Consider the following 13,252-nt stretch of genomic DNA (forward strand, 5'->3'; position numbering starts at 1 on the left):
GAAATCGATATGGTTAGGACCATCTAAATATCTACCATTTTTAACAGATTTTTCTATATAGTTATAAATTATTTGAAACGTTAAACTATCCAGACTTTGAATTTTTAATATAATATGTTAAATCCTCTAGGAAAGAAGAAATAAATTGTTTATGTTCTTACACTGGTTAATCCTTTTGCTTGGCATGTAGTACCGTGATCAGTATGAGTAGCATCATTTTGATGAGTATCCCATAGGTGTCAGAAGTTCTGTAGCCTTCTAGTTCAAAGTCCTTCTTAATTTGCTTTGGTTGGGCAGTTAAGTGTGATTCTTTGGAGCCCCAATTTCCTCATTTGAAAAATTTCATTAATTTCTTTGGTTGTGAGAGTTAAGTGAGACAATTTTTATATTGAATTTCCCAGTGAGAAATCCTGGTTTCTTAGAAATCATTAAGTGAAAAACCGAATAATAGCTTGTGAATAATTCTGGCTAATCTACAAAAGGGAACCAGCCCTGAACAGAAATCCCCCTCAGTTTATACGGCCCCAAGTCACACTTTGAGCAGTTATCCTTGGTTCTACAGAGACAGAATTCCAAGGTTTGATTGTCATAGTTATCTGAGACAGAACAGCCTGCTTTTCCTAGGCAGCTGAGGTCCTCTTGCCTGCAGGCAGAATTCTGCTGGGCCTGATTAGAGGCACAGGGATGAATTAGCATTGGTCTCTCCCCCCCACCCTCGAAACTGCTTGGTAGTATTCCATTGTTAAACTTTACTTTTGTGGACTTAATGTTTTCTGAGCAAGTTTATTGATAACCCCTTTATAAGTTTATTACTTCCCCTTCTCCAAATTCATAGAAACCATGGTGTTTAACAATTGAATATTAGTTGATATATAATTATTGTTTAACATTTCTAAAAGTACCTTAATCTGTAAAAGAATTGTTTGTGCCTGTGATAAGTCTTTATTTAAAGCAAGTGGTGGTGGTGCATGGTTTTAGTTCCAGCACTTGCAGACTGCCTCTATCTATCTATCTGCAAGTTATTTTGTTATTTTGTTCTGCAAGAATCTTTGTTATTTTGAGACTAGCCTGGTCTTCAGATTGAGTTCCAGGACAACCAGGGCTACACAGAGAAACCCTGTCTTGAAAAACCAAAAAAGAAGAAGTTTTTATTTGAAAACATTTATGGACTTGAGTGGGAACTGGAAGGTGACCCACTATTAACATAGTATAGTATGGACAATAAAGCTTAGGTATTTAAAAGAAGAAGACAAATTGATATTTTGAATGGTAATATTATCCTAGAAAATGTAAAAGGGGCCTGGGAGATGGTCCAGAGATAAAAGTACCTCCCTCTCAAACTGGGTGACCGACCTATGGTTTGATTCCCAGAATCTGCCCAGAATCTTATGGGAGGTAAAGATTGGAATCATCTGGAAGCCTACAAGCCAGCTAGCCTCTAGTATGCAGCATGGCAGAAAAAGAGTCCTTGCCTTGACAGGGTGGAAGGCAGGGACTCCTGGAAGATGTCCTGTGACCTCCACATGCATTCATTCTGTAACATGTGTATACCGGTACGCAACATCATAAATATAAACACATGAACAATTATATTAAATAACATTTTTAAAAGTATAAAAATTAACTGAGAAGTATTTGAACCAAAAGGAAAGTTTTCTTAGAAGAAGTTATAGAAAACCTATATCTTTTCTGTGTATCTCAAGTATTCAGTTGCACACATACATCTGTATATATGGCAGATGATTTTCCCGGCAAGAGAACATATAAGACCTAGGAATAGTTTTAATAAATGTAACAAATTATTTATAATTCAGCAATAATTCTCCTGTCCTTTATTTGTTCTTAAGTTAAATGTAATCCAAATGAAAATTCTAATGTCATTTTGCATAGGAAGTATGCAAAATGATTTTAAATCTAAATTTGTCTTGATGAACTGAATGTGGTGGTACATATCTGTAATCCCAGTACTTGGGGGGCCATGTCAAGAAAATTTTGAGTTTGAGGCCACCATGGCCTACATATTAAAAGCCTGTTTCAAAAAAATCAATACCATCCGGGCGGTGGTGGCGCACGCCTTTAATCCCAGCACTCGGGAGGCAGAGGCAGGTGGATCTCTGTGAGTTCGAGGCCAGCCTGGTCTACAAGAGCTAGTTCCAGGACAGGCTCTAAAAAAGCTGCAGAGAAACCCTGTCTCGAAAAACGAAAAAAAGAAAAAAAAATCAATACCAACAAAAAAGGTGTGAAAGGATAAATGGATAAGATTAGGAAATGAGGGCCGGGAGGCAGAGGCAGGCAGATCTCTGTCAGTTCAAGGCCAGCCTGAGCTACTAGAGCTAGTTCCAGAACAGGCTCCAAAGCTACAGAGAAACCCTGTCTGGGATTTAAGGCATGTGCCACCACCGCGCGGCTCTATATTCAGTTTTTTTTTAATTGGCGAAGGGTTTTAGATAAACTTTATATGCATTTGTTTGAAAAGACTTCTTCTGTTTCTCATGTTTACTTTTTTAAATATTAGACAGTTAGCATCAACAAGCTAATTGAAATTCTCAGAGAACTGACCTGTAATTCAGGTCAGATTTGAATTCACAGATTCCCTTGATAGTTCATTGTCTGTCTGTTGTAGTTTTGTTGCATGTCAAAGCACTTGATTTTTCTTAAGACTTTTTGTTCTTTAAAGGTAAAGATTGTCATTGAATTTCTGAGGGTTTAAAATCCAAGGGAAACATAGAAGATTTAGATTTAGTAGGATTCCATAACTTCTCTGTGTGTGGATATGTCCACGGCAATTTTAGACCTTGTTATTAGCATATAGATAGATCTGCCCTTGGATGGTGTGGGCTTCGTCCTTTCACACTTACTATTTTAATTTGGGGAACTTCCCTTATTGTGATAACTTTAACTTTCTTAGGAAAATCAGTCGCCTATATGCCTTATGCTGAGGTCAAACGTGCTCTAGAACAGGAAGCACAGATGCACAGTACCGCAGCAAGGTCAGCCTCACCGTGTAGGCTCTCTCCAAGAGAAGTCAGTAAAGCCGCTTCACAGCCTGATATGAGTGCAGCCCGCTATAGTGTCCCTCCAGGTAAATATTACCTTTCTGCACAGTGGCTGCCGGCCATCTCCCCACAGGTGTTCTACGTAACCTCATGAATGACCTGCTCTTCCAGGACATGTCTTTGCTCTCTTAGAGTGACTTTTTTTGTTTTTCTGCATTCCATTGTCCGTTTAACTCAGTCACTGGGCCACTGAGAAAACTGTGTTGACACTCTAAACTGTGATTGGCCTTTCTTTTAACAGTACAACTACTTTGTAAAAATCCTTGAGACATCCTCCCCCTCAGAAATTCAAGTGTACTGTGAAAGCCAGAATCAGTAGATATTTCTCAAAATTATGCAGCTACACAGAGGATGTATGTACTGGATTGTCAGCCAGGTCTCCTACTGTGTGAAGCAGCAGGTATTTCTTGAAAACTTCCTCATTCTCATTTCCATTGTAAGTTTCAGATGGCGATAAAGAAAGACAAAGTCACTTATGACGATTGTCTCTGTTGAACAGAGTAGTTACTGAAGTCAGCTTTGAATGCTGTGTGGTTTGAAAGAAACTGAATACGTTTACCTCACAAATACCATTTGAGATTTGAGTATACTCATTGACAGAATTTTAAAAAGTGAAAATACTAGTGTTTAATTTTATCTGACATTTAGAATTTAATTTGCAATTTAAAGATTCAGGAATCTTTACTGAGAACGGTAGCCTGTGCATACTAGAAATTGACCATTTTTAAATGATTTTTCCCCCTTAAAAAGTCCTCCAACCTGCTCCACATCAAGTGATAACTAATCTTCCCGAAGGGGTTCGACTTCCAACAACGCGACCAACCCGACCACCGCCTCCTCTCATCCCATCAGCTAAAACTACAGCAGCGTCAGAAAAACCGTCCTTTATAATGGGAGGGTCCATCTCACAGGTACACTGGGTTTTCTTTATAGCAGATTTCTGTTGAATGTTGTGTCAGCCCTTTACCTCCTCTCACTAGCTTATTAGTGTACTAATAAGTAATCAGGTTCCTGCCCAGGCCGTCTCCTCTCTGTCCTACTTTCTGTAGCCATGTGTTCATTTCCGCTTTTCTAGGGTTCATATAAGCAGGAGCATACACTATGCACTCTCTCCTGTTTGTCTTTTATCTCTGAGTAATGCTTTTAGGGATTTGGTCAAGTTTTTGTGTGTATTCAGTAGCCTTTTGATCATTAAATACTCCATTGTATGAATGTTTCATTTGTTAATCTCCTCTGTGGAGGGAAAACTGAGCTGTTTTGATTTAGGCTTCTTTACAAAGAAACAATTTTATGCTGGTTTCTTTGTGAATGCATGTTTGGCTTTCTCTTACATTGTTACTTAGGAGTGAAGTTGAGTTTCAAAAGTGATCCTGTAGCTGTGTCACCATCAGCATTGTCTGAGGCTGAGGTTTCTTGTTTTATTCTTTGTTCCATTTATTATTGTTGTTGTTGTTTGTTTCATTAGCATCCTTAGCTCCTTCTAAGTAGATGTAGTCATTTTTCATCATGGTTGTCATTTGTGTTTCCCTGAAAACAAACGATGTCACACACTTTCCATGTGCTCTTTGTCCTTGCTTGTATTTCTGGTTCTCTGGCATGGCTACTGACTGAGTATCCATATTCTGAATGTCTGAAACCTAAAATGTTCTAAAATGTAAAACTTTCTGAACATCCCATGCCATCACAAGTGGAAAATGCCGCACCTGCTCTCCTCTGAAAAACATATAACCACAACAGTATAACCACAAGTGTACTAAAAGTGTTGTTTAAAATTCCTATTTTTTTTAAATGTGTGTGTGAGAGTTAGAGAGAAACAGACGAACCACACAGCTTACAGTGCAACTGTGGAGGCTGAAAGACAACTGTGAGTCAGTTTTCTTCCACCATGTTGGTTCTGGGCATCAAATTCACAGTCAGGCTTTGTAGCAAGCACTTTGACCTACAGAGTTGTCTTGCTAATGGTTTTATTTATTTTTTGAGACAAGGCCTTTTGTATCCCAGGTTTGCAGCCAAGAATGACCTTGAACCTTCACCTTCCGAATGTTAGGATGACAGATGTGTGCCACCAGGCCTCTTTAAAACTGACTGATCTATATTCTCAGCTCCAGATGCTTTAAAATTTTTATGCTGATTAGACATGTATATACACTTACATATATGTTTTCATTGTATATGTCGCTGTTGATCAAGATATTTGCATATAATCATTGAACATTGGGCACATTCTTCATACTTCCTATTTACAAGCTTTACAGATTTGGCTTTTATTTTGATGCATGTGATCGACCAGTCAGAGACTGGTTTCTTTATTGTAGTGGTGTGGAAATCAGTATTCACTTCTTGTTTGGATTTCTACTTCGAGAAGCAGCAGCATGGTTGACAGTTTCCTTTCTCTCTTTTTATTGCTGTGCTTGTCTTTTCTTGGATCTGTATTTGCACTTGGAGTTCTGTGGATCTATTTGTCTACTTTTCATGTTATTAGATATAGTCTTGATGATTGTCATGTTATACTGTATAATCATTTAATGTATCTCTTGTAGTGTTTTTATTTTTCTGGTCATTTTATATCCTTTATCATGTTCATATAAATTATATAATTTGTTTTTCAATTTTGTAAAAAGCCAACTACAGTTTTGGGTGAGATTACATAAAACTTAGAAATCAGTTCAGATAGGAATAGTTTGTTTAATAATCTTGAATCTTCTAATCTATAAATATATGCACTTCATTTTTCTAGGTCTTTATTGCTAATTCCTGTTTAAAGTGTTTCGTTGTTTCTACTTTAGAAGTGATGTGCATATCCTGTTTATTTTGTGTTATTTCATTAATCTTTTGTATTCTGTGGTTTGTTTTCTTTCTTTTTCTTTTTCTTTTTCTTTTCTTTTCTTTTTTTTTTTTGAGACAGTGTTTTTTACTATGTATCCTTTGTTGGCCTGGGAACTGAATGTGTAGACCAGGGTGACCTTGAACTCATAGCGAGCTGCCTGTCTTTGCCTCCCAAGTGTTGAGATTAAAGATGTCCACCAACAGCCCACAATTTTAATGTATTCCTTGTTTTCATAAGTTCTTGTCTATTACAGGCATGAGTGAGGATATTATAAACTTGGTTCCAGACCATCCCAGAAACCAAATGTTTTAGTGAACAGGTCATAAGAAGCTTTTAATTTTTCAGTATATATAAAACATATTTATACTGTATGTACTATAGTCAGTTAAGTATGCAACAGTATTATATCTAATAAAAGAATATATGTACCTTGCTGGGCAGTGGTGGCACACACCTGTAATCCCAGCACTTGAGAGGCAGAGGTAGGTGGATCTCTGTGAGTTCAGGTCAGCTTGGCTAAATAGAGAAACCCTGTTTTTTTTTTTTTTTTGTTTGTTTGTTTTTTTTTGTTTGTTTGTTTTTCGAGACAGGGTTTCCCTGTAGTTTCTAGAGTCTGTCCTGGAACTAGCTCTTGTAGACCAGGCTGGCCTCGAACTCAGAGATCCGCCTGCCTCTGCCTCCCGAGTGCTGGGATTAAAGGTGTGCACCACCACCGCCCGGCGAGAAACCCTGTTTTTGAAAGCAAAACTAAACAAAATAAATTTAAAACTAGACATAGTTACATATACCTTTAATCCCCAGCATGCTGGAGGCTATGGCAATAGAATCACAGGTTTGAGGCCAGCCTGAATTCATAGGGATACTGTATTTAAATAGGTCAAAATAAGGTAGATACTTCATTACTTAAGAAAAAGCCAGCAGTCTTGTACAGTGTTGCGGTAATGATACTGACAGACTCACATACCTTAAACACAAAACTTCAGCTTTACAAAAATGCAGCACAGTGTCAAGGAAGCCCAGAAAGTGGAGCAGCAGAGTAGTATCGGCACAGAAATAGTATCCCTGTCCTTTTGTTTCATGACACTCTAAAGTGTGCATGAATGTCTGTTGTTGATCTAAAAAGCAAAGCATTCAGTGTTTTACTGTGTCTCCTGGGTCCTTTTCTGGGGAGTGAATATGTTTATTTCCATTCCTAGCATTATTTTGTTTGTTTCATTTTGTTTGTTTTTACACAGTTTCATTTCTGGCTTAGGCAAGCATGAAACTCTATAGTCTAAGCTGCTCTCAAATCTCCTTGCTTCATTCTCCCAAGTGCCGGGTTATAGGTGTACATCACCATACTTGACCTGCAGTTATACCTGCCAATTCTAGAATTTCTGGGTTTTTTTTTTAATGCTTTCTTTCTCTGTGTTGTATTTTATAGTTTGTTAGGCATTGTTCTTGATCTTCCCTTTAGTTCTCTAATCTTTGTCTAATAAATTTAAAGTTTGCTGTTTTATTTCAACTGTATGGTTCACTTTTTTGCATAATTTCTAACTTTTTGTCAAATATATATTTAATTTTTCTTACATTTATTTACTTCCCATGTGGAGATTGGGGACAATGTGGGAGTGGGAGTGTAGATTTCTTGCCTGCTACCTTGTGGCCCTCAGGGATCACAGTTGAGTCCCCAGCTTGATAGAAAGCATCTTTGCTCACTGAGTCATCTTGCCAGCCACCAGAACTGCATGCTTTCAGTTAGATGTAGCTAACTCCCAGGGTTGTTGGAGCTTCTTTTTTCTGTTTTTCATTTGATTTTTTTTTTATTTGCTTTGTGGCTTTCAATAACTAATCTGTAAAGTATGTTATTTATGTATGTCCACTAAAGTATCTGCTTGGCAAACTAATGATTGTACAGAAATTTCCTTAAATAACCCAGAATCAGTCTTTCCTTGCTGTGGAGCTCTGTGGTATTGGGTTATGCCTTTAGACTACCCTCAGCCCGTTGACAGCATGGCAGTCATAGACAAGAGCTCCTTAGTGCTTTGTTTAGGGTGTGCAAAGTCTTTTGTACACATAGAACTTTAGGTTCCTGGGGGTGTGTTGGCACTTCTGAATTCTTGCCATTTTCATTGATGTTGGGGTTTTATTTTGCATTTGTAAGAGGTATAAAATATTGTTAGTAGCCTGCATTTTGAGTACCTTGTAGTAAATACTTTATCTGATTTGTTAATAGTAAATATCTGTATGTTTATATGAGATTGTCAGAAGATAAAGCTTATTCCCTTAGTTTTTCTAACTTAATAACCTATGCTGAAAATTTTCTTTTTTTCACAGTTACTTTGTAAAACATTGAGTAGCAAAGATACAGCTTATTATAAATAAAAATGTGGGGATTGACTTTACTTTTAGTAAAGATAGGGTTTGTTTAGTTTCTTGACTATTTTATTTACTTATTTTTTAGGGAACTCCTGGCACTTACTTGACTTCTCATAATCAGGCTTATACTCCAGAAACAGCTAAGCCTTCAGTGGGATCTATCTCTCTTGGATTGCCACGGCAGCAGGAATCCACCAAGTCAGGTCAGTGAGAGGCCACAGTCCTGTCACATGTATTGTGATCATGATCAGCCATTCACTGGTCGGTCTCTTCATGTCTCATTTTGCTTTTGCCCTCAGCTCCTTTGACCTACATCAAGCAGGAAGAATTTTCTCCACGAAGCCAAAACTCACAACCTGAGGGCTTATTGGTCAGGGCACAGCATGAAGGTGTGGTCAGAGGTAATGCTGTGTGCAGCTTGACAGATGTGTTAAATCTTGCCTCTAGTAAATTTACTAAGTTAGTCATTAAAAAATTATTTTTTGTGGGGATGTCCTAAATTGTAGCAATAATGATACTGGCCGTGGAATTGCTGTGTAGCCAAGTCTGGACTTTGATTCTCAATTCTACCTCAGCCAAAGTGGATAATAGATGAGTGCAACCAGCTCAGTCATTAATATATTTTAATGATAAGGTTCTTTAAGTTACTGATTTTCACATTAACTTTTTTGTTTTCATGTAAAATTAATTGTAAAAGTTTGAAATTTGATGGATGTATAGCATCACTAAAACAAACAAAGGTAAATCCAGAAAACCCCACCAAACTCACACGCTATTTATGCTGGCAGTCATGTTTTAATAACATATTTATTTTGTTATTTCATATATGCATATAATTTATTTTAATCATATGCCCACCAACAACTTTTCTCAGTGTGCCCCTCCAGATTTCAGGTCCTCTGCTGCTGCCCCCCCCCCTTTTTTAATAATCCAAAGTACAAGCCAGGCGGTGGTGGTGCATGCCTTTAATCCCAGCACTGGGGAGGCAGAGGCAGGCAGATCTCTGTGAGTTTGAGGCAAGAGCTAGTTCCAGGACAGGCACCAAAAACTACAAAGAAACCCTGTCTCGAAAATCAAAAAACAAACAAACAAAAAAAAAATCAAAGTACATTGCTGCCAATATATGAATGTGTGTGGTGCCATCCACTGGAGGAACATGAGCAACCTACACGTGGCCCCAGTCCCCTAAAGAAAAATGGCTATCCTTCCTCTAGCAGCCATCAATTGCCAGTAGCTGCTCAGTTAGGGATAGGCCCTCAGGAGCACATCCTCCTCCATGCTAGAGTTCTGACTGGCTTCATCTTTTCAGGTCATGTGCGGGTGGCCATCACTGTTGTGAGTCCATGTGCACTAACCCTTCACAGCCCTGATCCCTGGATGCTGGCTCTCACATGCTTTCCATCCCTTCTTCCAGCGTGCACCCTGAGCCTGTAGGGGAGAAGGATGATGTAGACATTCCATTTAGGACTTGGCCCTCGTGGTCAATCATTCTCGCAGTTTGACCAAAGCATTCATACTCAGTAGAGCAGCTGGCCTCGAACTCACAGAGATCTGCCTGCCTCTGCTTCCCGAGGGCTGGGATTAAAGGCGTGCGCCACCATCGCCCGGCATAAGGAAAGCTTTTCTGATTACGGTTATGAGCAGCCCAAGTCTGTGGATGTGATAATTTATCATGCAGTTTGAACAGTCCTTTTTAAATCATTATATTATTTGACACATACATGTTATTAAAACAATTTTTGTTATCCTCTCCTACATTATGCTGTGTGAGAACTGGTGTTGGGGAGTGTGGCTGTCTGGAAGAAACCAATGAGTTACTGATGATTTTGTTTTTATTCAGGTACTGCAGGTGCTGTCCAAGAAGGAAGTATAACTCGGGGAACTCCAGCCAGCAAAATCTCAGTGGAGAGCATTTCATCGTTGCGGGGCTCTATTACCCAGGTCAGTGTGATCACTGTAATCTCCAGCATACAGAATAGTATTAAGAAAAAGCTAGACATCCCAAGAGTTTTAGTTGTTATTGCAGTGTTCTGTAGTTTGTTGTTCATTATTCTTTGGTTATGAATTCAGCTCTCAATATAATAAACCTCAGGTCTGCAGACCATCTTCAGAAAGACATTTGTGCTGCATTTTAACCATAAGTCATATTATCTATAATTTAGTTTTCAAAACATCACTCATTTGCAAACTGGCAAAAGAAACTTTGAAGTTGTTATAGTCCTTAATGTCTTCCTGCAAAATTTTTTACCACAAGCTCAGATTAAATAGACATCAAGAAGAAAACAATTAAATGCTTGGTTTTGATCTTTTTTTAATATTTATTTATTTACTTATGTATACAATATTCTGCCTGTGTGTATGACTGCAGGCCAGAAGAGGACACCAGACCTCATTACAGATGGTTGTGAGCCACCATATTGTTGCCAGGAATTGAACTCAGGACCTCTGAGCTATCTCTCCAGCCCCGTTTTTGATCTTTGTGAAAAAGCATATTTATTATCCCAATATGTAAACTGCCATCCTCAAATTCAGTGTGGAACAAAGGATGCACCAGAAATAAAATATATTCTGTCTTGAAGCTAAACAGAATCCCAATTTTGATTAATGGAAGGTGTTTCTTATTAATATTCTGTGTGGACAATGATTGCAGACTAAAACTTCCCTCTTCCCAGAATTCTTGCTTCTACTTCCTTCCTGGCTACTGGCCAATCAGTGTTTATTTAAAATATAAGTGACAGGGTACAGACCATTGTCGCACAGCACCTCTGCTTGCTTTTAGCAAACAGAGCAATAAGCTGCGTTAAACTCTGTGTGTGTCTAGAATTGCTTTTCAAGCTCTCTGAGTTATTATATGGATATAGTCGACCACATTGGCATGCCAATCTGTAGTAGGAGGCTGCTTGTTTTGTTCCCAGCTGCTATGCCCTGAAATAACCACACAGAAACTGTATTAATTAAATCACTGCTTGGTCTATTAGCTCTAGCTTTTTATTGGCTTTGCTTTCTTTGAAAAGGTACTGGACTCTCAGGTTATACCTTTCCAAGTATTTTGTTGTTCTTCTGAGCATAAATGACTTTGGGTGCTTGTGTTTGCTTTCATGGCAGGGTACCCCAGCTCTGCCCCAGGCTGGTATACCAACAGAGACTTTGGTGAAGGGACCTGTTTCCAGGATGCCTATTGAAGAAAGCAGTCCTGATAAGGTCAGAGAGGAAGCTGCATCCAAAGGCCATGTTATTTATGAAGGCAAAAGTGGACACATCTTATCATATGATAGTAAGTACTGTTTATTCACTAATACCAATCTTATAATGTAGGATTGAAAACAGGGTCTGATTTTTTTACTTGCTTGCTATGGGTCAGTTAGTTTACCTTTGCAGACCTATGTTTTCTCCCTCTGAAAGGAGCTATTTTGTGAAGAATCAGTTTAGACAGTTAGAAGAGTCATAACAGTGCAGTGCACAGACGAAGTGTCTTGTATGTAACAGCTGATGTCAGTGACTGCTCATTCTTTAACCGGGGAAAAGAATCTTTATTTAACTTAAATGGAATAGCCTCTATTTTAATAGGGGGGTGTCATACTTTTTTAAGGTTAAGAATTGCCAGGCACTTTTGGCACACACCTCTAATCGCAATACTCAGAAGGCAGAGGCAGGTGGATCTCTGTGACTTCAAGGCCAGCCTGGTCTACAGAGTGAGAGCCAGGGCTATACAGTAAAACTCTCTCTCTCAAAAAAAAAAAAAAAAAGAAAAGAAAAGAAAAGTAATTATTAAAAAAGAAAAAAGAACTAAGTAATAGATATCTGATAATCATGAAAAGAATGTTGGGTTAAACTCTACTTAACAAAACTGCATTATGTGTCTGTTCATCCATCTGTTCCCCAACCATCTGTCTTTTCTTTAGATCTTTGAGTGTGTTTTCAAAGAATGGCTGTAATGTCTGCTGTATACACCAACCACAGGGCTAAGTTTGAGAATTCTTACTTTGTAACCTTGAAATAGTCATTAGCCATGTTTTATGTTTGTCTCAGATATAAAGAAATGAGCATAATGCCTGTTGTTTCACAATCCACAATAGCCTCATTTCTTATTTTAACACATTTAGCATATTTTGATGAACATTTTACTTTGGGAAGAGGGAATGAAATTAATGTACATTGCTTAAGCTAGAAATCTGGATGTCTTTCTTTTCCCTTTCCATGTCCAATAAATCACAAAATCATTTATATTGTTTCCTAAGGTTCTGGAATCAATCCCTTACTGTTCCTCCCTACAGCCATTGCCTTTTGTCTGCACTGCTTATGATATACTAACTTACCTGGAGTAACCATCATGCTTCCTGCTTTACTTTCTGTGACCTTAAGGGCAACTATAAGTTTGTCCCATCCCATGGTTTCATCTCTCTCAACAATCTGCTTTCGCTTATTCCTTCAGATTTTTTGATTGCCAGTTTCCCTTAGCTGTCTAAAAGTTTTCTGCCTAACTCCATTCTCCACATTGGCTTTGTACCGAGTTGACGGATGTTCCTTTAAGGTAGCGTGCTCTGCATTCTTGAGATCTGAGCCTATTCCTGCTGCCTGTGTCATTGTTTCTTCCTTTTATATTTGAATTAAGCATCTCTTACTCGTCCTTCGTTTTCAGCTGATGCATTGCTTTTTCTAGGCAGCCATTGCTAGATAGTCAAATTTCTGTCCCACCATTCTCACAGTATACTGTAATTTTCCTTTCATAATATGTATTACATTGGACAGTAAGGACTTATTATTAATTTTGTTAGGACTTTTTATTTATGTGCCTGTATTTGCACAATTCATATGGGTTCCTGCAGAAGCCAGAACAGGGTGTCAGACGCCTCTAGCTGGAGTAGTTGTAAGCCTCATGATATAGGTGCTGGGACCAACTCAGCTCCTGTGGGAGAACGGTAAGCACTCTTACCTGCGGACCCACATTTCCAACCAGGGCATATTTTTTGTACTCACTACGTTGAAAGTTTCATGAGGAAAGGGACTTAAT

The 13,252-nt window shown here is 38.3% G+C and overlaps 1 protein-coding gene across 17 annotated transcripts in view; it reads left to right on the forward strand.

Annotated features, from left to right (window-relative positions):
- The window catches only part of Ncor1 (nuclear receptor corepressor 1), a 162,619-nt gene that overhangs the window by 113,221 nt on the left and 36,146 nt on the right, over positions 1 to 13,252 (forward strand). For 11 of the 17 annotated variants that reach the window (XM_038324739.1, XM_038324736.1, XM_038324741.1 and 8 more), the window contains 6 exons: positions 2,909 to 3,082; positions 3,807 to 3,967; positions 8,327 to 8,444; positions 8,541 to 8,642; positions 10,082 to 10,182; positions 11,347 to 11,515. In XM_038324739.1, the coding sequence (XP_038180667.1) occupies positions 2,909 to 3,082; positions 3,807 to 3,967; positions 8,327 to 8,444; positions 8,541 to 8,642; positions 10,082 to 10,182; positions 11,347 to 11,515 (825 nt within the window). The remainder of the gene's footprint in view (positions 1 to 2,908; positions 3,083 to 3,806; positions 3,968 to 8,326; positions 8,445 to 8,540; positions 8,643 to 10,081; positions 10,183 to 11,346; positions 11,516 to 13,252) is intronic. The other 6 variants (XM_038324748.1, XM_038324752.1, XM_038324749.1 and 3 more) reach the window with 1 other exon arrangement.

The sequence above is a fragment of the Arvicola amphibius genome, chromosome 4 (assembly GCF_903992535.2).
Source record: "Arvicola amphibius chromosome 4, mArvAmp1.2, whole genome shotgun sequence".
Lineage (NCBI taxonomy): Eukaryota > Metazoa > Chordata > Mammalia > Rodentia > Cricetidae > Arvicola > Arvicola amphibius.